The sequence below is a fragment of the Propithecus coquereli genome, unplaced genomic scaffold, assembly GCF_000956105.1.
Source record: "Propithecus coquereli isolate 6110/MARCELLA unplaced genomic scaffold, Pcoq_1.0 Scaffold516, whole genome shotgun sequence".
NCBI classification, from domain to species: Eukaryota; Metazoa; Chordata; class Mammalia; order Primates; family Indriidae; genus Propithecus; species Propithecus coquereli.
In genome coordinates this window covers 1,091,124-1,114,598 of record NW_012151019.1, presented here as the reverse complement: position 1 = coordinate 1,114,598, position 23,475 = coordinate 1,091,124, and the positions used below count along the sequence as shown (strand labels likewise).

Genomic DNA, 23,475 nt, shown 5'->3' with positions numbered 1-23,475 from the left:
TGAGGGAGAGATCCGGCACGTGTGACTTACGGGGGACCGCTCTCAGCAGACGGACGGGGTGAGGGAAGTGGATGCAGCAAGGAAGAGCTTGGGCAAGGATGAGGTCTCAGTCTCAGCCTGATCCCGTGGGGCCCTAGAGTGCACCACGCAGTGGCCCCCTCTTGAGGCCAGGGGCTCGTCTTTGTCTCCCCCATGGCAGGGGGTAACCGGTGGTGGCTGCCAATAATGGAAGAGGGGGTGAATATAATTTGGATTCTATATGGCCAAGGTCAAGTCTCTAGAAAAGGGGGTGGCCGTGTGCTGTCAGCAGCCAACCCTCGCAGCAGCTGGAGAAGCTGCACGTGGCCAGGGAAGGGGATGGGTGGGCACCAACAGCGTCCACTGCATAGACCTCTTTTGTTCTAAGGGGCTCCTGAGTCTATGACCTGCACCTCCATCCTTCCCTCCCCCTTGCGCACAGCCAGCCCCTCCCCAGGCACTGACCCAGCTCCTCCTCGGAGTGCAAGACGGGGTCCACCAGGGCCTTGAGCTCGGTGCTCTGCAGCAGGTAGCTCTTGAGCTGGGTCATCATGGTGCGGATCTCCTGCAGCATCTCGGTGCTGGAGGTCTGCCGCGCCATCATCTCCAGGCTATACACCTTGTAGTCCTGCACCAGGCTGCCGAAGTACGAGGCCTTGTCCTGCGCCAGCTCCACCACCTTCTTGTATAGCTTGCGGTTGTTGGAGAGGAAGGCGTGGAAGACGTTGGTGAAGCTCGCGAAGCTCAGCCGGTGCCGCGCCTTGCCCAGGATCATCGAGGACTTCTTCTTCCCGCTGGGGCCGCCGAGCTGCTCCAGCTCCTCCTCCGTGCTGCTGGTTGAGTAGGAGTCCTGGTCGGCGGCAGAGCCAGGCGTCCCCAAGCTGTCCGAGAGGGAGGCCAGGGAGCCCTTGAACTCTGCAGAGCTCTGGGGATGGGCCGTGGCCTGGGCATGGAGGCGCTGAGTCCCGGCTTGGGAGGCAGGACTTTGGCCTTCTCTGGGTGGACCGGGCGTGGGTGTCTCACAGGCCACCTCCTTCCTGCAGAGCTCAGCACTCTCCAAGGGAGCTGAGAGGACAGAGGCCAGCTGCCGGGAGACCCGTTTCTTCCTGGGGGGCGGGACCGGGGGTTGTCTGGTCTTCCTCGGCGGCTCTGGCAAGCTGCCCGGATCGCTGGCTTTGGCCTCTGCTTCCTGGCCTTGCTCTGTGGTCCTCCGAGGCCTTTCCCCAGGGCTGTTCACGGTCCCTGGGGCAGGAGGGCTGAGTGGGGTTGCCCTGGAAGGGCCCAGCTGGTCCCCCTCTGCCACCATCCCTGCACTCTGGTCCTCCAGCGACAACCTCTCAGAGACGCGCCGTCTGGGAGGGGCAGTGGGAAGGCTCTTCTTCATGGGTGGTGGGGGGGCAGGGGCCTGCTGCAAGGGGCTGGGGGCTGCCCCCTGCTTCATTTCTTCCTCCCTGAGAGGGCCCAGGCCTGCAGTGGGATGTGGGAGCCTCTCGCAGGCAGTCATGGGTGGCTGGCTCAGAGGGTCTGGGGGGCCTGGGGCCTGAGGTGCAAGGTTGGGGGCAGGCACTGGGGGAGAACCAGGCACAGGACAGGCAGGAGCAGGAAGAGCAGGGAGTGGAGGGGGCCGGGCCCGGCCAGAGCGATGCAGGGATGGTGCTGGGGGTGGCGGCGGTGGGCGGCGTGGGGCCCACCTGGAGGTGGGCGAGGTAGCGTCAGACGTGGGCAGCGACGGGAGTGCAGGGCAGCTTCCAGGAGGTGGCTGGTCAGCGGGCAGGGCGCCGCCGCAGTCCTCGATGAAAATGGGATTCACAAACCACAGGCGGTCACTTCCCACCGACAGTTCAATTTCACAGGAACAGTTTGTGTAATGGGTGGTGGGTCTGAGGCTGGGGGCCGGGGGTGCTCCAGGGGCGGGGTCTCTCGGGGGCTCTGCTGGGCTCCCGCTTCCTCGAGAGGGGTTCAGTGACGAGTCCCAGAAGCCTGTGGAGACAAGAGAGGGACAGGCAGTCAGTCCTTGCGCTGGGCCGCCGCTGTGCCGGCAGCGTCTGTGGGTGGGGTGGGGGCAGGGCCACGGAGGGCTGTTGGCAGCATCTGCTTCACTGCTCTGAGAGTTGTTTTCCCCTCTCGGACTCTTTCAAAGCTCTCCCACCACTTCCTGCCTCAGGAGGGGAAGCCCCGCGCGGTCCTCCCCAGCACTGTGGGGGTGGGGCCCGAGGGTGACACGACAAGCTCCGCCCAGTTCCAAGCCCACCACAAGAGACTGATGGCACAGGGTAGGGGGTGGCCACGCAGTGCTCTGGAGCTATGGGGAAGGCATGGTGGTGACAGAAGGGACAGAGGCCTGGAGCTCTTGCAGCTGACCAGCTGGGTGCTGTGGGGCAGGTCGCTTGACTGGGCCAGGCCTTAGTCTAGTCATCTGTGAAATGGGGTCACAACAGTATCCACATGACAGGTGTGCGAGAAGAGACAGGACAGTATCAGGAAAGGGGCTCTGGGCCTATTTTGGCCACCACCGTCATTATACGAGTGAAGAGTGAACTTATGGGTTTTGAACCACCCGAGCAGGGAACACCCATCTGCCGCAAAATGATTCTGACTCTGGTCAGTCTCGAGGTTCCAACAAGAAGCTGGTCCTTTGGCCAGGCTGGGGGAGGCCAGCTCGGAAGGCAGAGGCTCTGGCACGGCCAAGCTAAGGCCCAGCACGTGCCTCTCTGCTGACCCAGTCCTCGTGGATCCAGTCCAGGGCCGCGGCCACCAAAGCAGGCACAGGTGTTCTTGAGCTTTGGGGAACATCAAGTATGTGATGGAAGCTCAGGACCCTCCGAAAGGGCCCAGGGACACCATGTCCTGGGAACAATGTCAGCTGGCTCACAGGCCACTCTGCGCTCACTCAAGCGGCTCCTCCTGGAGAGGAACGTGGAACCCAGGTCTCGTTCAACCTGCTAGTTTTGCAGATGGATGGGGGTTAGCCAGACAGGCGCAGAATTCCTTGTGAATGGTGGGGCTGGCCTCCCACCCTGGGCTCCTAACTTCTGGGAGGAACCTGTCAGTAAGAAAACTACGAAAAATAACATCAAGGACAATCACAGGAATGAACATTCACAGCGTTCTTGCTGGGCGCCAGCCCGTGGGCTACTCGCTATACACGGGTTGTGTGGGTCCCTGGTCATAGGCCTCGCCCCATTTCGCGGATGAGGATAAGAGACTCAGGAGATTAAACTTGCCCCAGGCCACAGGGGTGCCGAGTGAAGGAGCTGGGATTGGAACCAGGTCAGGCTACTTCTGTGGCCTGTGTGTTCAGGCGCCGCGTTACTCCACTTTCCTTCATAGGAACTTGCAACATTTCCCATCTCGGTTGCTGTCCCAGCATGGGTGAGTGGCAGGGTGGCTTGCACCCCAGAGCTGGGGATGTGGCAAGAACACAACAGGGTCTTGATGTTGAAATAAAGGAGACATCACAAGATGGCCGAGAGCGGCCAAGAGTGCGCCCACTCTAAGAGGTGGGCACTTTTGGGAGCGTGGGCATGTGCCGTCGTGCTGTCCAGGGGTCAAAGCCAATGAGGGTGAGCTGGTGCATTCCAGGACAAAAGTGCTATGAGAATCAGCTGTGATCCACCCAGCTGTGTGCACCCCTCTGAGGTGCACCCCTCCCTGGGGAGGAGAGTGAGGCTCCCCATGCAGCCCTGTCCTGGCAGAGACCTATGTCTGGCAGCCTGAGTTATAGCCAGTGGAGAGGGCCCAGTTGTCACCACTGGAACAAGGATGACAAACTTTCATGTGACTCTTTCCAATGTGCAAAGCTCTGTGCTCAGCACAGTCACTACCCAAGAATATGGTGTGTCCAAAGCGTCCTCTCCTGGGACCTAGATGAGCTACTCTTGGTGACCTCCTGGCCCTTTGCTTTGCTTTCTTGGGCAGCTACTGACTCTCCCGGGTGCCTCGCATCGAGCACACGGATGTTCTGGGCCCTAGAGTGAGTGTTTGAAGCACTGTGCCCAGGTCTACACAGGCCCAATAAAGAGTCTCCTTGGAAGATTTCCTAGCAAGTAGAATCAGGCAGCCAATCTGACTCCAAAGAGAACTGGGCAGCAGCTGCATGTGTGAACTGGGCCCCCAGTGGGGTTCCCACAAGGCTGTTCCTTTGGTGAAGGTGGAGTCATGGGGCAGACGACATACAGAACTGCCCGCCAGTGCCTGGGCCCTCCCGGGATTGCTCAGGGAGATCGCGGCCATAGCCTGCCCCTCTGCACATTCTCCTCTTTGTGGCACCAGCTAGGCACGCAGCAGGCCCTTGGTCTCTATTTGCTGAGAATCACTTTCGACTCTTTAGCTTGGCACTCAAGGCTGGCGGGATCTGGCCCCCGCGCATCTTTCTGGCATCATCTACAGAGTTTCCTCCCCAGTCTCTCCGCTGCTCACTTCTTCCTGAACATGCCACGTGCTACCCCACCCTCAGGTCTTGGCTAATGCTGTTCCCTCTGCTTGGAATTCTTTTCCCACCCTCCCCACCTGGCAAGCTCCTACTCATTGTCAAGACTCATGACATATGTTATCTGTCCAGTGGTGCCTCCTGATGCACTCAGCCTCGCCTACACTCTCCTGTGTCCCCTGGCTCTGAAGCACACTCTGATGGCAGTGGCCATCACTGGGACTGTGATTCTCTGTTTTTGTCTGACTCCCCCACACCAGACTCAGAGCTTCCAGAAGGCAGCAGCAATGCTTCATCCATCTGTGTATTCCCAGCAGCTAACGCAGCTCCTGGCACAGAGCAGCAGCCCAGGACCTGCCCTCAGCGCCCACGAGCGGATTAGCTTAGCCAGAGCAGAGAGGCAGGGCTCTGCAGAATGCGGCACAGGCAAGGGTGGAAGTAGGTAACTTTCTCTGCAGTCTGCAGAATGCCAAGGCCGGAGAAGGGGAACTCCATGTCATGCAATCCTAGTGGTTGGCCAAGCTGCGGATGCCAATGCCAGATGGCACCTTGCCACGGCTTGGCTCAGCTGTGGGAGTTGCCCTCAGTCAGGGCCGCCCCTCCCCTGCCTCTGAGCTGCTCTCACACTGAAGCAGCCATTTTGCTGGCCCCGTGGCCTCCTGAGCCTTGTCTGGGGACACCTCTCGCCAGGTGACCACTCCCGCGGTCCTCAGAGGGCCTGTGCCAGGTCAGGTGCTGGGCTGTAGGTCCTGGGGGCAAACCGAGGCTCCACCCTTGGGGAGCCCTGGGCTAGTGGCAGCAAAGAAAGAGGAGGAGAAGACGCAGCCAAGGATTCCAGATGCCATGGAAACAGCTTAAAAGGCCGATGAGCTCAGCGAATAAATATCTGCGTGGCATCCTACGGACTGGCTGTTGGACAGTCATTCAAAGTCAAGTTTTCAATGAATTTTTAATAACTAGGAAAATTCTCGTTGTCTGATATAAAGGAAGAAAGCAAGCTACAAGCAAACTTGGAAGAGCTATAGAACATACGTCTTTTCTAAATATATTTTTAAAGTATTAAACATAGGAAGCCTGTCCGGAAAGTCTCCAGCCAGTACTAATATAATGAGAACGGTATGACATGGCCGGAGACTTTCCGGACAGCCCTGGTACGCACACCGCAAACATGTCTGAGAACCACTGTACATAACCCTATTCTCTAAATTCCTTTTGCACTTAGGATCAACTGCACATAGTTCAGCGATGAATTACTCCTTATGTTAGTTTTGTGGGTCCAACTAACCAGTAAGCTCTTGAAGTCCAAGATCACACCTTATATAGCCTGCACGTCTGAATGTTGGCTTTTCCAAGTCCAAACTTGGATTCTCTTACGTCGGCTTGGAACGAACGCTGCGCCGTTCGGCAACATCGCCCCGTCTCAACAGCAGGGCTTGTGCAACTCTTTGGGTATTTATTACATTCTACTCACAAAAAGATGAGCAGAGACCTGACAGAAAAATGAAACTGACGACACTAATGATAAACACACATTTGCAAGACCGTCAGGTGGACCGGAAACCCGGGAATCGTGACCCTTAATTTGACGTTCTTTGACTCTGGGCTCTAGGTAGAAAACTGAAAGTCACAAATCTATTCAAGCAAAACAAAACCAAAAGGCAAGTAACAAAACTGTTTTTTTCAGTTGTGCACGTGTGTGTTTTAAGAAAACAAGACTGCAAGGAAGCACAGTCCACACTTGCAGCAGCGGCGGGAGCAGGCGTGGCTTTCATCCTCATCCTCTTCTGGTCTCGTTGGTTAAAAACAAATAAACGAACACACACGACGTGCTTGACTTTTATAATAAGAAAAAAGATGTTAATAAAAAAAAGAAGCATGCGTAGGGCTCGACGCACAGGGTGGGGCAGAAGGGCGCCACGCTGTTTTCCACTGGAGACAAAGCCGCTGGAGGGAAGGGACCGCGGCTTGGGGAGGATTGGGCAGTGCAGGCCGGGAGCATGGAGCTGAGGAAGCCCCAAGGGTGAATCCAGCTTTTGTCACATCTTAGCGAGGAAAGCCCTTCAGTGGATCTCTCTCTCCCTCCCTCTCTCTCCTCTCTCTCTCTCTCTCTCTGTAACAGCTGTATCGAGATATCACTCACATACTACATGGTTCACGCATTTAAAAAACACCCCAGTGGTTTTTAACATGTTCACGGTCGTGCTGCTGTATCACAGTTTGATTTTAAAGCCTTTTCATCACCCCAAAAAGAAACCCCATGCCCATGAAGCAGTCACCCCCCATCTCCCCCTCCCCAGCCCCTGCAACCACCAGTCTGCTTTCGGTCTCTACGGATTGCCGTCCTGGACAATTTCACACACCCTGTGGCCTTTGGCGTCTGGCTTCCTTCACGCGCTGTGATGCCTTCCAGGTTCAGCCAAGTCGCACCCTGTGTCCGTACCTTTCTATAGCTGAACGAGCCCTTTAGACTCCTTGAGTTTCCACTTCCTCATCTGTAAATTGAGTTTGTGTGTGCGTGTGGGCCGATGTCAACGACTGTGCCTCCCACCGTCCTTTGGGTTTTCCCTGAGATGCCGACTGCACAGGGTAACCCCTGGCTCCCAGGGCCCCAGCGCTAGGCTGCCCAGGATCATCCGCATTCCTCCCGGACAGTGTGCGTGGACAGCAGTGGTTAGGTGGGCCGGGGGCTGAGTCAGAGTCTGGCTGGCCCAAGGATGGGGGGATAGGAACCAAGGAAGCGGGAAGGCCACTTGCAGGGAGCAAGGGGCCGGTGTGTGCACAGAACGGCTGCTGTCACCCACAAAGCCCAGCTGAACCCCCGTCTCCATTTCTCAGAGGTTCCCCGATGTCCTTTCTCTGAGTCTCTTTTCATCCATGCTAGTTTGAGTGGGTTTCAGCTCTTGGCCACAAAAGTCCCTCGCCGCAAATCCCAGCTGTGTCCCTTCCTGTCTAGGGCATCTTGCGTGAGGTTCTCAGTTGGGCTAAAACTTGGTTTTCTATCTCTAAAATGTACTGTCTACCTTTCAAATGCACAAGAATGACACAAGACAGTGCCAAGCGGTCTGCAATGGTCCCGCGGTGTCATCCATTGTCATCCATATCATTTGAGCCTCAGGCAGAGGTCATGGGCACTGTGCAAATTACAGAACCGTCACCCGTCCCGCACCCAAGCTCCTGGGAGAGTAAGAGCCCGACAACTAAAATCTCTGGGAGGTGAAGTTCAGTGTTTATTCCCAATATCAACAGAAAACTGGCCCTAAAGTTTATAAACTGGGTAAATCGGAACTAGCAGAGTCTGGGAGGGTCAAGGGACGGTAGCAGGTACAGGAGCTAAGCTGCCTGGGTTCAGTGCCAGCTCTGCCACATGCCGTGCGATGCTGGACATGTGGCTTACCCTCTGGTTTCCTCTGCCACAGAAGGGAGATTATAAAAATAGCACTATTTGCCTTACCGGGCTGTTTGAAGCTGTGAAGAGCATGCAGCTGAGCAGTTAGAAGCAGTCAGTGGTCCTCAAACGTTAGCACAAGGGCCTGAACCCCTCCTACTTCCTGGCCCCTGACCATGGGCTGCTTCTGATGTCTCTTGAGTTGCTGTCCCCTCTGAGTAGCGGACAGTGGCCTGACCTGGGAATCAGGGGGTGTCTTCTTTGACCCCAGGTTTGCTCGTAATGACCTGGTTCTGCCCTCCGGGTCACTGCTTCCTCCATTCCACAAACACTGGCGGACAGGGCACAGTGTGGTGGGCACAGTGCTCAGCCCCATGGACCGCCGTGTCCCCTCTATGCTTTAGTCTTAATAAAGACTTACCGATGAACTGCTTTGTTCATAGGCACGAGCTGACGGCCCCCAGTCGCGCGGCTCTGGGGTTTGAGCAGGCTTTGGAGACTGCAGAAGCTCTTGGAGGAGTTGCCTAAAACACACTGTCCCTGTCCCCTATAAAAAATTCTCTGTTCCCGACACGCACTGACAGAGGCACTGGCCTGGCTTCCTGGCAGCTACAGACTCGGCGTGCTCGGGCTTCCCAAGGGCCAGCTCGGTGCAGCCCTGGCTCTAGGTCCGCTCTGGCTGACTGTGTCCTTGCAGAGCCGGCACACAGCAAGAGCCCAGTAAGCAGGAGCTGTTCTCCCAGTTACGGTTACATGAGAGGCTGGGATCAGAAACGCTCCTGGCCCTTCCTCTGTCTCCTCTTCTTTCCCTCCCCTCTCTTCATCCCTCAGAAGCTCGGGGGTGGGGGGTGGAGGGGCTTAGGGTTGGGCAGGCCCAGGGGGCGAGGGGCACACTCCAGTTCACAATCACGTTCACGCCACTTTTCCTTCTGATGCGGGCCGGGCTGGGGTCCAGGGTGCTGGGCCCATCTCTCTGGCCACCACTCAGGGGCCTTGTGCCGAGTTCAGCTTCTCCTGGAGCCACGCCGGCCACTGGGGCCCTGCCCAGCCCCAGCTCCCTCAGACCCCACGAGGTTGGGCCTCAGGACCTCCTGGACAGCTGTTAAAGGTGGCACGTTGGAAACTGGACAATCCCCCTGCTACGGTGCTCAGCAGCCTGGGGCAGGGTGTGGGTGGTCCCACGGAGCTTGGACTCAGGACCTGTCCCTCTGCACAGGCGGTCACCCAGGGCAGTCCTAGGGCCCCGTTTTCTAAAGTCCCACCCACTCCCCTGGCCCCTAGAGGGGACTTACCCAGGCCCAGGTTGGAGATGGTCTCAAGGTCTGCGAAGCTGCTCGCCTCAAGGATGGCCTGGGGCAGCCTCAGCGTGAAGGGCAGTAAATCTCTGTGAAGACACGAAGGGTCAGAGGTCATGTCTGGGGAGGGGTCCATGGTGTTCATTGCCCAAACCTGTAGCCCATAAAGGAAGAACCCAGGCAACCCCGCTGGCCGCTGGGGTCTCCATGCAGCCTGGAAACCTCCCTGCAGCCGAGGGGCAGAGCCCCGAGGAGCAGAGACCCGAGGAGCCTCCCGGCAGGCCTAGGACCAGCACTAGGGACCAGGGACCTGGGAGACCCTCCTCAGGAGTGGGGAGGGGTCACCCTTCTCCGTGGTTCTCCCAGTCTGCTGAGCTGGCCAGCTTCCTCTGGAGGCGTGTTTAGGGTAAGGTGTGTGACCTCCCCTTCCTGCCCTCTGACCCTGGCTGCTCCACACTGGGACGAGCAGTGGGCACAGTCGGGCAGCCCCCGACGAGCGCACAGTCAGCCAGCTCTACCTGAAGCCTTCGGCCGGAATGCGGAACTGTTGAGGGCTCCCTCCAGAGAGCTTCCAGAAGGGATTCAGACAGATGGGGAAACTGAGGCCCGAAGAGGGAAAGGGCTATTTCCAGGCCACGTGGGGTGGAGGGCAGAGTGTGCTAGGCCCAGGCCTGCTGGCCGCCAGCCCAGGGCTGTTTCGCAGGGTCAGGAAGGGCAGGGTGGCACTGCTGGCCCCCAGCACGGGGTCAGGATTCCTCATTCACCCTGGCATTGAAAGCCTGGGGACCCCTTTTCCGGCCACATCTCCGGCTTCTTTCTCGTTATCCCGGCCGCCCTGCTCTCCCAGCCGGTCCTCCTCTGCGGAGACGGAACGGAGGAGAGGCGAGAGGGGCGCAGCAGCGGCCGTGGTTTCATTCAGCCTGTCCCCCCGCCCTCGCTCACTCTCCACCTTCTCCCCAAACCCTCATTCCAGTCACTGAATCCCACCCATCCGTCGAGGCTCTACTGTCTGCACCCCATCTTCGCCCTGGGGACACTAGGCTGTGGGCCCAGGAGCTCCCTGGGGGCAGGGTGGCCTTCCAGGGCTCGCGCCCGCAGTGCTTAGCACACGCCAGGGGGTTCAAAGGGCATGTGCTGAATGGCCCCTGGCAAACTCTGAGCTGCACTGGAGGGAGAGCAGAGCAGGGACAGCTGAGTTGGGGCTGGCAGGGGGTCCCCGACCACCTCCCCGCCTGCCCCTCTGCTTAGCAGCGTGGGCTTCTGCGGCCTCCCAGCTATTCCTACCCACCCCTTGGGAAGCGCTTTCAAGCTGGGAGGACACTTCTGTCTCTGGAAGAGCAGGATGGGGTGGGCCATGGCACAAGGCTCTGGGCCCTTTCTAGATGCCCTGGGGGTGGCCTTGGGCTCCTCCGCTGTCAGATGGGCTGAGGGCTGGCAGGTTTTGCATCTTCTTCATTGTCACTGTTGTGTGATGTTCCTGCAAACCTGAGGCCATCTGATGGCCAGACCAGACGGGCCCTCAGCGCTCTGCCGCCAACTCAGGCCCTGCCCCGCCACCACTGCCTCTATCTCTAATTTTGAAGGGTGGCAACATTCATCCTCGAGGTGCCTCAGTTTCCCTGGTTGGCTGTCTGGGCTGTCCACGGGATTTCCAATGGTCCCTCTGTCATTGTGTGCTTATCACAATGGCCAGTAGAGGTCGCTCAGCTCATCTGTGACCCCTCCACAAGCTTATTCCCACGTCTGCCCCCACAGCTCCTTCCCCCGCACTCAGGGGCCTCCGCACGGCCCCCAAAACATCATGCTCATTTTCCTGCAGTGACTGTGCCCTGCTCATTTCCCACCTGAGCTGTGCACAGAGGGAACAGCCCCCTTGTCCCCACCGCCCACGTCTACTCGGATTTCACACATCCTTCAAGGCCACAGCACGGATCTCCTCTTCCTCCATGGCCTCTTCCGCCATGGCCGGGTGTTCAAGGGCTGCATCCGCCTCTACCTCTCTGCACTTCCCCAGGGGCCACGTCTTCCCAGCCAAGGAAAGGCACACAGGGGATGTGGGTGTGTGTTGAGCATCTACTATGTGCCAGGTGCTGGGCTAGGTGTTTTGAAGGCTTTCTGTCAAAGGATGTTACTATTACATTATGTGACAGCAGGCATTGGTGCCTCTGTTTTATAGCCTATGACACAGAGGCTCAGAGAGGTTAGGGGCTTGCCTGAGATCACCCAGCTAGCAGCAACTTTCTGACAGAAACACTGACACATTTTAAAATCTGTACTAATACAAAACTTGATTCTGTCCAGGGCAATACCTTTAACTTACACTTTTCTTTGAGAGAGGAGGACCTATCACGCATCGAGCTCTATCGATCAAGCACTAAAGAGCTCTACCTATGTCATGCCGCTCAATCCTGTAACACTCCTATGATGTGGGTACTACTGACAGCTTCATTTCCAAAAACATTAGATTTTTTTTTTTTTAATTAGAAAAGAAACACATATTCGCTGTAGCAAAGCCAAGCAATAAAAAAAGTGCTTGAAATAAAATGTGCAGGTCTTCCCTCTTCAGAGGGTCCCACTGCCAACACTCTGGGAGCAACCTGCCTGGCTCTTCTTTATGCACACACGAGTGCACGCACGTACACATGTACACACACGTGCACACACGCACCTGCACACACATGCACACACCATTTATTTTAAAAGCAAAAATATATTGCTCTGCAGCTTGCTTCCTTCACTTAACAAAAAAGCTATCTACACTAATCTCTTTCTTTTCTGTGCTGCAGAGTATTCCACGGGACAACCATCATTTCTTTTTCTTCTTTTGGTGGCCAGCCAAGCTGCTTTTCCCTCACGGTGCTAAGCCGTATAGAGCTGCCAAGTGCCCAGGCACTGCTGTGAACACTTTACGTACGTGAGCTCTTTAAATCCTCTCTTCAACTCCATGAAGCGGGTATTTCCTTATACCCATCTCATAGCTGAGAAAACTGAGGCACAGAGAGACTAATGGCTTGTCCCCATCCCATAGCTTGTAAGTGACAATGCCTGAATTTGACAGACAGGCAGACTGGCTCCCGGGTTCAGGCTCCTAATCCCTAGACCACTCACTATTAGCAAAAAGCTATTTCCAGATGGCCACAGGATCAAACTATGCTGCAAAGAACAATTTCAGCACATAATCTTTCTGCCCTCAAGCTAGTATTTCTATTGGATAGATAAGTAGACGTGAGTCTGCTAGGCCACAAGGTATATATATTTTAAGAAATGATAGAGTTTGCCAAACTGACCACCTTTGCCCAGCCTTGCACCCACTGACACCCCAACAATGCCCGCTGGGCTCAAAAGTAAATGGTCCTAAGCTGAAGGAGCAGCTCCCTCCTCCCAGTTCTAAAAGAACAATGACCGAGCACCCCAGTCTCCACCTCAGCTTCGGTGCGTCTCAGGGTGCCCTCCTGCTCACCCACGAAGGTGGAACCCAGGCCAATTGCCAGTTTGGGGTCATTTGGGGTCAGGGTGGCAAGCCATCCCGCCTAAATAAATACTAGCAGGGTGCAAAGAGGGAGAAGGCAGGGGTCTGAAACTGGTGATAAGATGCGCGGCTTGTTCACACCCAAAGGCTGAGTCCTTGGGTCGTGGAAATGTCGGGAAAGCCCTCGGGTGGGGTGCAGCGGTGGTGGGGCCTCCACCTGAACACTCATGGACAACCAAACCGAAAGAGAAGTGGACGATGGCGAGGGGCTCCACTGGGTCCCCAACACAGGTCCGTACTCTGCAGACTACCCGGGTCGGAATTGGGGAACTTCTAAAAGTGCAGGCTGCTAGATCCATGCCCAGGGGAACCCGGCATCGGGTCTGGCGTGTGCTGAGAATCCACATTTTCAAGCAGCTCTCAGGGGGACCCTGACGGATGCGGCGCTGGGTGGGAGTCAGGGCCCCTGAAGCTGGGGCTGTTACAAAATCCTAACACGAGGCAACCTTCCAGAGGGGAGTGCGTGGATTTCCTCATAAACTATTAAATCCGTTAAAAAGCTTTCACAACAATAGAGATTTTAAAAATGGGAGTTTTAGAATAAATGCTCTAACATTTCCTCCCACACTGCGGAGGGCCGGCTTGTGCACCCCCGGGGGGGCCAGTGTCCCTCTCTCGAGGCCTCTGTTCCAGCCGGTGCCGTTCAAACTTTTCTGGCCATGACTGTCAGTGAGAAACACATCTGACACCATGATGCAGCGTGTTCAAGCACACACACACACACACACACACACACACACACACACCCCTAAAACAGAACCTTAGCAAAACAAGACTTATTCCAACTACATGAGACACATTCTGATAGCTTCTCGTCCAGTGTATACTTTTTCATTAAAAAGAACCAGCCACGATCCACTACACTGATTTTGTGACCCCCTCTGATGTATTTTCCTGCACCAACCCTCCACTCTCCAATTCTCCAGACACCAGCTGGGTATCCCACAATTCAGTGCCATTCTGGCACCAGTTACCTGGAGTTGGGGGCACACTCTGCAGACTTCAGGGTTCAGTCCCACAAGACGCCCCCGCTGCAGGCGCAGCTGCAGGGCCCAGGCCACCACTACTTCTGACTGGCCGGCCGTCAATCATAGGTCCCCAGGCACGATGATGAGAGATTCTCCAAGGGCGAAGATGACCACCCTGCCCTTGTACCCCCCCTCCAGGAAAGGAGGTGGCTGCTTAGTCACAACACTGGGCACATCCTAGGGGCAGGCCCAAGAGGCCCCTCCCTTCCTTCCTCATTTTGGGTCGTGGCACCCACTTCTTGAAGCTGATGACTCCCGCACCCAGGGCTGTGCTGAGGGTCAGACTCCATGATCCTTGCAAGGGGCCAAGCAGAGCGCCTGGCACCAAGTAAGTGCTCCAGAGCTGATTGAGTGTGTCCATCTTCCTGACACCCAGGACAGAAACCACGGGCATCTCCCCACACCTCCTCCAGCCGCCCCCCACGTGGCTGCCCCCACCCCTCTCAGTTGCCCCAGCCACTGCCAGGGGCAGCACCTCCACACAGGGCCCGGATGGTGGCAGCAGCCCCCAGCTGGTCTCCACTCTCCCCTTCCTTCCACCCCACCACCTGCTGTGGCCACGCTGCCCTGCTAAAGAGCAGTCTAACTGTCAGCAACGCGCTTGCAGCACTGGTCGAAGGAAGTCTCTGCCACTCCTAGGCACGGCGCTTGAGGCCTTCTGAGCATCCTACCTTCCACTCATGTATTCAGTTCAACCCACAAAGCCACTCCTGAGGCTGCCCATAGCTTTCCCACTTTGCACATGCCATTCCCTCTGCCTAGAATTCCCTTCCTACTCTTCTTTGTCTGGCCCCCAATGTCACCTCTACCATAAAGAGGGACTGGTGTCTCCCACAGGTGAAGGGAGAGGCTGGCGGGGGAGCAGTACAGGTGTCTTCTTGGTCCCAGGCCTGGCAGTGTGCTGGGCAGAAGCAGCTGGGGCTTGGGACTCAGATGCACCTGGGTTCAAATCCAGCTCAGAACTGAGCTGTGCCACCCAAGGCGGGTCACACCCCCAGCCTCCATTTCTTCATCTAGAACAGCAATAGGAACACGCTTGATGGTTTCTTGAGCACTTACTTCATGACAGCTGCTCTGCTCAGCCTTTTCCAGGGGTCCCGGGGTCTGATGCTCAGCACAGCCCTGGGGTGGGGTCATTAGCCTCCTGACGTGGTTCAACAGATGATAATACCTTCCCTACAGGTATTATCGTTGCAGGGGTTAGAAAGAACTCCGCAGGCGGTACCCAGCACAAAGCCTGACTCGACACGGACGCCCAATCCACGGGAGCTAGTCGTGGCAGTCGCCGCCGGCACCCCACCTGGTCTGGATCCTTTGCTGGCTCTGCACACCCATCGCCCAGCCTCTGCAGGCTTCGCTCCCCAGCGGGGGCATCGGTGACCCTCAGGGGCTCGTCCTGCAATGCTGAGGCCTCGCAAATGCCTATGGGTGCCCAGGTCTACTTTATGCCCCCAGGCTGGGCTGGGCTGGGCTGGCCCTGCAATCACACCCTCACTGCGTCCTACCTTGCTCCCTAATCCCTCGCTGCTTTCTCCTTGGGGGCAAGTCCTTAATCATCCCTTGCATATGAATTCTGCCCCAAAGCCTGCTCCCAGAAGACCCCCAGCTAAGCAATCAGTATCAATACCCTGGAAGCAGTGCTCGAACCTCGATCTGCAGGTGGCCTCCTTACAGTTGCCGGTTCCCGTGGCCCATCCCAGACCACAGAGTCAGGATCTCCAGGGTGGGCCCAGGAGTCTGTATTTTTACCCAGCTCTCTGGTGACTGTGGGACCCAGCCAGGTCTGGAAACCCTCTCTAGAATCCTCATGCCAGTCCACCATGCAGCCTAGAGCATGAGGGTTTGTGTTAGAATGGGGGGGTGAGCACCTTGAAGCAGGACTTGTCTCTTTTTTTATTTGTGGGGGCAGAGGCTGTCTCTTTACATGCGTTTCTCTCCTCCCCGCCTCCGGCATCAGTATAGTTAATCTTATCATTCCCATTTTACAGAGGAAGAAGTTGAGGCTCAGAGAGATTAAGTAACCAGTTCAAGTTCTGGGCTTTGCAGTTATGTCATCATCCAATCATTCATTCATTCACTCACGGCATGCACCAAACACCATGCTAGGCTCCTACTAAGGTGAGAACTCCTCGGAACAGGAAAGGGCCTGTCCCCTGGAGAGCCCGGCATGTACCGTACAAAGGGCCAAGGGGCCTCCGATGTGGGCCTCGAGGGACGTGCTGGGTCATGAGAATTACAGCAGGATGTGCACGGTGTGGCGGCTGCAGCGTGGACTTTGGAGCTGTGTCTAGTGTGGGTCTCTGCTCTGCCATTTACCAGCTATGCAAATTACTTCTCTCTCTCAGTTTCCTCATCTGTAAAATGGGGATCGCAAGAGCACTTACCTCTGGGAATTGTTTGTAAGATTTAAAAAGACGATGGTTATAAAAGCCCTCAGCACAGCGCTGGGTACCTGGTGAGCCTTTAACAGGTGGCAGCTGCTAGTATCAAATAGTATTATCAGTGTCACCTTTTCTGCCTATCTGGGCCCAGGAGGGTCCTGGTAGGTGAGGAGGGGTTTTTGTCAGAGGTGGCATGAAGCAGTGGGCCTGGAGCTCACTTCAGGACCCCAACACAGCCTGCCCATGCCGGGGTGCGGAACCTGTGGCCCCAAGCCCACACGTGGCCCTCCAGATCCCCAAGTGTGGCCCCTCGACTGAATCCAAACTTCACCTTTTATTAAAACGGGTGCGGCAGAGGAAAATGAAGCTTTTCTTGCCTCCTTTGGTGCTTAGAAAAGAACAATCTTGAAATCAGAAGGCCACAGGTTCCCTACCCATGCTTGGTTTACGACACCAAAATGTATTTTTAAATTCTTATTGACCGGAAACAAGTTCTGAATAAAGAGGGCAGTTCTGAGGGTGGTTACAGACACCTGCTCCACCCAGCAGCTGCATAATCATCACAACCTCCCTCCCACGAAGGGGGATCCTCGCCTCCTTCTATAACCCCTGCAGTGGGCCCGGCTCAAGTCCACGCCGGACTCCAAGCTGTCCTTGACGCTGGCACACAGGAAGTTGGGAGATGGGCAGTGACCCAGAGGGGCAGGTAGTGGTGAGGGAGGGGCTCTTCCCAGACGGTCCACGGGAGCATCAGAGCTAACACATCCCCTCATGGTTACCTGGGCTAAGCTGGGGACGTCCCCTCTCTTTGCATCCTCTGGGGCTTCCCTAGGACGCTTCCACCCAGACAACCTCCTGCAGGGCCGGGCCTACTCACCTACTGACACAGTAGAACGCGATCAGTCTGAAGATGTCCTCAAACACAAGAACGGAGCCTTCCAGGTACAATACTGAGGAGAGATGAGAAGGGTCTCAGGTGAGTTTCCCTCCAAAGACAGGGGTGGAAGGAGTGTCGTTGGCTCCCTGAGGGTGGGAGTGGAGGGTGCCTGCTGAGTTCACTGCGGGTCCCCTGTACCTACCGCGGTGCCTGACCCCTCCAGCCCCACCCCAGGATGGGATCTTGGGCAAATGCTTTGATCCTCTTCCGTGCCAGAGCTTGGTGGGTCGAACTGAATACATGAGTGGGAGGTAGGATGCTCAGAAGGCCTCAAGCGCCGTGCCTAGGAGTGGCAGAGACTTCCTTCGACCAGTGCTGCAAGCGCATTGCTGACAGTTAGACTGCTCTTTAGCAGGGCAGCGTGGCCACAGCAGGTGGTGGGGTGGAAGGAAGGGGAGAGTGGAGACCAGCTGGGGGCTGCTGCCACTGTTGAGGCCCTGCGTGGAGGTGCTGCCCCTGGCAGTGGCTGGGGAAACCGAGAGGGGTGGGGACAGCCACATGGGGGGGAGCTGGGGAGATGCCAGTGGTTTCTGTCCTGGGTGTCAGGAGGATGGACACACTCGATCATCTCTGGAGCACTTACTTGGTGCCAGGCGCTCTGCTTGGCCCCTTGCAAGGATCATGGGGTCTGACCCTCAGCACAGCCCTGGGTGCGGGAGTCATCAGCTTCAAGAAGTGGGTGCCATGACCCAAAATGAGGAAGGAAGGGAGGGGCCTCCTGGGCCTGCCCCTAGGATGTGCCCAGTGTTGTGACTAAGCAGCCACCTCCTTTCCTGGAGGGGGGTACAGGGGTAGGGTGGTCATCTTCGCCCTTGGAGAATCTCTCATCATCGTGCCTGGGGACTTGTGATTGACGGCCGGCCAGTCAGAGGTAGTGGTGGCCTGGGCCTTGCAGCTGCACCTGCAGCGGGGGCGTCTTGTGGGACTGAGCCCTGAAGTCTGCAGAGTGTGCCCCCAACTCCAGGTAACTGGTGCCAGAATGGCACTGAATTGTGGGATGCCCAGCTGGTGTCTGGAGAATTGGAGAGTGGGCGGTTGGTGCAGGAAAACACCTCAGAGGGGGTCACAAAATCAGTATAGTGGATCGTGGCTGGTTCTTTTTAATAAAAAAGTATAAACTGGACGAGAAACTATCAGAATGTGTCTCATGTAGTTGGAATAAGTCTTGTTTTGCTAAGTTTCTGTTTTAGGTGTGTGTGTGTGTGTGTGTGTGTGTGTGTGTGTGTGCTTGAACATGCTGCATCATGGTGTCAGATGTGTTTCTCACTGACAGTCATGGCCAGAAAAGTTTGAACGGCACCGGCTGGAACAGAGGCCTCGAGAGAGAGGGACACTGGCCCCCCCGGGGGTGCACAAGCCGGCCCTCCGCAGCGTGGGGGGAAATGTTAGAGCATTTATTCCAAGACTCCCATTTTTAAAATCTCTATTGTTGTGAAAGCTTTTTAATGGATTTAATAGTTTATGAGGAAATCCACGCACTCTCCTCTGGAAGGTTGCTTCGTGTTAATATTTTGTAACAGCCCCGGCTTCAGGGGCCCTGACTCCCACCCAGCGCCGCATCCGTCAGGGTCCCCTTGAGAGCTGCTTGAAAATGTGGATTCTCGGCACACGCCAGACCCAATGCCGGGTTCCCCTGAGCGTGGATCTAGCAGTCTGCACTTTTAGAAGTTCCCCAATTCCGACCCGGGTAGTCTGCAGAGTACGGACCTGTGTTGGGGACCCAATGGGGGCAGCAGGGTGCTAGGATGGGGCAGTCAGTGTCCGAAGCTGGGGGCAGACTGAGCAGTGGAGAACAGGGCACCCTGTCTTGCCCTGCTTGGGAGCCCCAGGGCTGGGGGCCCAGCGACACTCAGCGAGTGGGCGGAGGTCCCACTGCTCGTCGGTGTCCTGGCAGGCGCCCACCCACAACTCCCGCCCCATCCCGCACACCACACCCTGGCATTGACACACTCTGCACTTGTCCCCACAGTGAGTGCTCTCAGGCACCAGAGGGGCTGAGAAACGCGTGAAAGGCACATTGTAGTTCCAATTTCCTGAGGTTCTTCCAGCTGCCGTGTGATGGGGGAAGGCAGATCCCAGCTTCCAGGCCTGGCCCTGGCCCTGTAACTGACAACGTGGCTCTGAGTATGTCTCTTTCCCTCTCAGTGCCTCAGTCCCTCCACCTGCAGAGGGAAGGAGCCCTTCCAACCCTAAAGCCACACGTACGTGACATAGGCCGGCCATCCTGTTTTCTAAGCCTAGGACAACACTCCACTATATTAAAGGTGTGTGAGATAGTTATAGGGATACACAAGCCAACATATTTTGTTCCAACAGCCTTATTTTTATACTTGCCTTCTTTCTACACACTAAGCACTATTCTCAACAGTTTATGTGACTTAAAAAAAAAATTTACATTCAGGCTGGGTGTGATGGCTCATGTCTGTAATCCCAGCACTTTGAGAGGCCAAGGTGGGAACATCGCTTGAGCCCAAGAGTTCAAGGCTGCAGTGAGCTGCGATGGTGCCACTGCACTCCAACCCAGGCAACAGAGCAAGATCCTATCTCTACAAAAAACTTTTACACTCATCTATTTATGGCAAAGACATAGTTTCCCATTAGGATAGATACACAATTTTTAAAAAGGGTTTAAAGAACAATATTAACTAGTCTATAGTACAGGACATACTCAGAGGATGCCTACAAAAGACTTAAGTCTGAGAGTCAGCAGCCGGTGGTATTACCACCCTCTGAATTCACAGGGGGAGGTGGCCCCAGGCGGCCCAGCGCCACCTAGTGCCTGCACCTGCGCATGGCGGACTCTCTCCACAAGGGGCAGCACGGGCAGTGGCCAGGGCAGGCTGGGGCCAAAAGACCCGCAGCAGAGAGAGGAGACAGGAGGCTCCACCTGTGAGATGGAACGGAAAGACCCTCCTCACCAACCCCTCGAGCAGGATTAGGGGTGAAGCCGGCAAAAGGCTTGGCCCGGGTTCCGGGGTTTGGCCACCGTTTGGCGTTTTCCCTTGTTCTTTGGGTTTTGGCCGGCTTTGTTGGACCCCGGTTAAACCTTTGAGGCCAAGTTGGTTCCTTCCCCTTTTTTTGCCCCTTGCCTTTTCCTTAAGGCCTTGGCCCTTAAATAGCACAGTCACATGGCTTCGGACCCAGTCCACTGAGCAGGTCGGTGGGCTGTGTCAGCTCCTTGGGTGCGGGACCCAGCACCCATTCGCTTTTGCAGCCCAGGGCCCAGCATAGCTCTTGACATAGGGGCCCAGTCACTGTTTCACTGTGAAACCGTAGTTGTGTCAAATGACACGCGACGGTCAAAGCTCATGCTTGTCTCTTCCCCCAGCCCCTGACCCCTGCCCCACTCCTGACCATGCAAACAGCATCTCTTCACAGCAAGGCCCCAGCTGGGGGGGCCCTGAATGCCCAGGATGGGGCTTGGCCCATCTCTGAGTCTCCCATGGCACCCAGCGCAGCACATGGCACTGCTGTTTGGGAGAGCGCTGGATGTTTACTAAAAGTGTCTGGCAGGGAGACCCCAGAGGGTTAGAGGCCACAAGGGCACCGTGGTCAGAGTCTTAAACCTCCCACCAAGTGGCTCATGGCCCTTCCCTCTCGGGGCCCAAATGGACACCTTGGTCTTGGGGGAGACCTAACAGATAGCCTCACACTCTTCTGGAACAGAGCTGAATGCAAGTCGGTAAGAAACAAACAGTCCTTTGTCCTGAGGGGCGGTGGCTTAGCTTGCAGAACTGCGCTGCGTCCTGTCCTGCACCAGCCTGGTGGCTTGTGTGTGGGGTGGCTCCCTGGCCACACCGCCCACATGTGGGCATGTCTCTGTGACATTGCTTATCCTCTCTGTGCCTCAGTTTCTTCAGCTGTAAAACAGGAGTAATAAAGTACCTACCTGTTGAGAATGGAATGGTCCCCCAGAAAGATGTGTTGGCATCCCAAACCCCAGTACATGTGAATGTGACCTGATTCAGAAATAGGGTCTTGTATGAATAGATGTCATCAAGTTACTATGAGGCCGCGCTGGATCAGGCTGGGCCCTAAATCCAGTGACTGGTGTCCTCACATAAGAAGGCTATGTGAGGACATGACATGGGACACAGAGACACAGAGAAGGGAATGCCACGTGAAGCCAGAGGCAGAGATTGGAGCAAGGGACCTATAAGCCAAGGAATGCCAAGGACGGGCAGCAGCAACCAGAAGCCAGAGAGGCACGGAACAGAGTCTCCCTGAGCCTACGGCCCTACCACCCTGGACAGTCCCGATCTCATCTGATCTCAGAAGCTAAGCAAGGTCGGGCCTGGTTAGTACTTGGATGGGAGATTCTCCCTGAGTCTCCAGAAGGAACCCACCCTGTCACCACCCTGATTTCATATTTCTGGCCTCAAGAACCGTGAAAGAATAAATCTCTTTTGATTTAAGCCACCCAGTTTGTGGTGATTGGTAGCAGCCATAAGAAATGAATACACCACCTCATAAACTGCTGTGAGCATGAAATAAATTATTATAAATAAATTGGAACAGTGTGTGGCATGTTCGAATCGTTTTAAACAAGCACGGCAATCACGGCGTGCGGTAGGGTGGGAGGGGGAAGGGTTTTTTGGCCTCATTTTGCCTCATTTTGACGGCTTCTCAATGGAAACCTTGTCCCTCGCCGGCTGCTCTCCTCCCGCTGCCTGTGAGCGCCATCCTCATTCCGCCTCCCTGCCTGCGCCCTCCGTCCTGCACGGAGGTCCCTGCGCCTCCGCAGCTCGTCCAGATCCACCTTCTGCCCCGAAGCCTTTGTTTTCCGAGGATCCGACCTCTGCCACTGGAGAGCCACACACAGGGTGTGCCGCCCAGACCGCGCTCTCGCACCAGGAAAACGCTGCGTGTTTGCGACACGATGCAGAGACAGGGGTGCTCGGACCACAGGCTGTAAACTCACTGGAGCAGGACCACGTTCCCCCGTCCCCTGCCCTGAGCAGCTCGGTGCCAGCCACAGGCGAGGACCTGCGAGGGCCGGTCAGGCACAGTGGGCCGTCTGGTGTTGAAATCGGAGGGGACAAATACAGAGACGGCAAGGAAACGACTGGCTGTTTAGGGCTGGGGTCGGGGAGATGTGGGTTGCCGGTTAAGGGGGTTGGGTTTTTTTTTTTTTTTTTTTTCTTTTGTTAACTTGAAATTACCAAATTTTGGCTTTTTACCCCTTTTAAGTGTACAGTTCGGTGGCATTAAGTACATTCACACTGTCATGCAACATGAGGTTTCTCTTTTTGAGGTGCTGAAAATGTTCTTAAATTGGCTGCGGTGGAGATGGTGGCCCAGCACTGTGAATGCAGTGACAGCCGCCGACCTGTGTGCTTCTAGCAGGTGCATTGTATGCCACTGAATACATTAAGTAAATGCATCTGAATAAAGCTGTTATTAAAAAGGAGAAAGAAACGCACACACTGTGGTCTGAATTTCACTTCCTGCGTTATGTTTTTCTGGGATATTTATAACGAGCATATACGACTTCTGTAAGCAGAGCTACAGTAAAGATTTTTCTCTAAACCCAACTGGTTTTCCGTGTCCTCTCAGCTCACGCTGCTTTAGTAGCCGCTCACAGCCCTTCTGGACACAGCTGACAAGCCCCCTGTGCCACCGACTGTCCAGGAGACCACGTCACCCATGACCCTGCCAAGCTGGATCTGACAGAGCCTCAGGACGGCCAACACCCACTTCTGCCCTGGCAGGGAGCCCGCCCACCCGCCTGCTCCTCCCAACAAAGATGCCAGTTCCAGCTGGTCCCCTGTGGCTCGTCACACTGTGTACAATCTCCCCGGTCCCTCAGCAAAGGCCTCAGTGGGAACACAGCAGACCCTGTTTAAACCGTTTCGAAAGGTGAGGTGAGAGAATAGGCACCAGCCAGGGGAACCCAGTGCCTTCCAAGGCGACGACAGGTGACAACAATGGACTCTGCCTCCGCTTAGAGGGAAGCAAAACTTTCTCCTTATGACTCGCCATCAAGGCTGCGGCAGGACGGGTGGAGATGCTGGGCACAGCACCAGCCCAGCCCCCGGAATGTACAATCTCAGCATCGAAATGGAACGTCGAAGAGAACTGAAAGCTATTAGAAGGTTTTCTTTCTTCTTCCTTCCTTCCTTCCTTCCTTCCTTCCTTCCTTCCTTCCTTCCTTCCTTTCTCTCTCTCTCTCTCTTTCTTTCTTTCATTCAAGAAATTTGGTCTTATCACTCAGTAACACAAATGAACTGCCAAGGGCGGAGACCATGTGTACTTCCCTTCCCTATGGTACCCCCAGCATCTGGCACGGTGCTTGTCACATTGCCAGTTCTCAAATTATCTATTTAATTATGTATTTATGAAATGTTTTATTTTGAAATATAGATTCACAAGAAGTTGCAAAGAAATGCACAGGGAAGTCCTATGTGCCCCTCCCCCAGGTCCCCCAATGGTGAGTGACATCGTGCATAATTAGAGCACAATGTCAAAACCAG

The 23,475-nt window shown here is 55.8% G+C and overlaps 1 protein-coding gene across 1 annotated transcript in view; it reads right to left on the bottom strand.

Moving 5' to 3' along the window:
• RIN3 (Ras and Rab interactor 3) overlaps positions 1-23,475 on the bottom strand; it is an 86,045-nt gene that overhangs the window by 29,496 nt on the left and 33,074 nt on the right. Inside the window, exons 3-5 of the mRNA XM_012656736.1 lie at positions 16,943-17,015; positions 9,125-9,216; positions 484-1,998 (exon numbers count right to left, since the gene is read on the bottom strand). Of these exons, the coding sequence (XP_012512190.1) occupies positions 484-1,998; positions 9,125-9,216; positions 16,943-17,015 (1,680 nt within the window). The remainder of the gene's footprint in view (positions 1-483; positions 1,999-9,124; positions 9,217-16,942; positions 17,016-23,475) is intronic.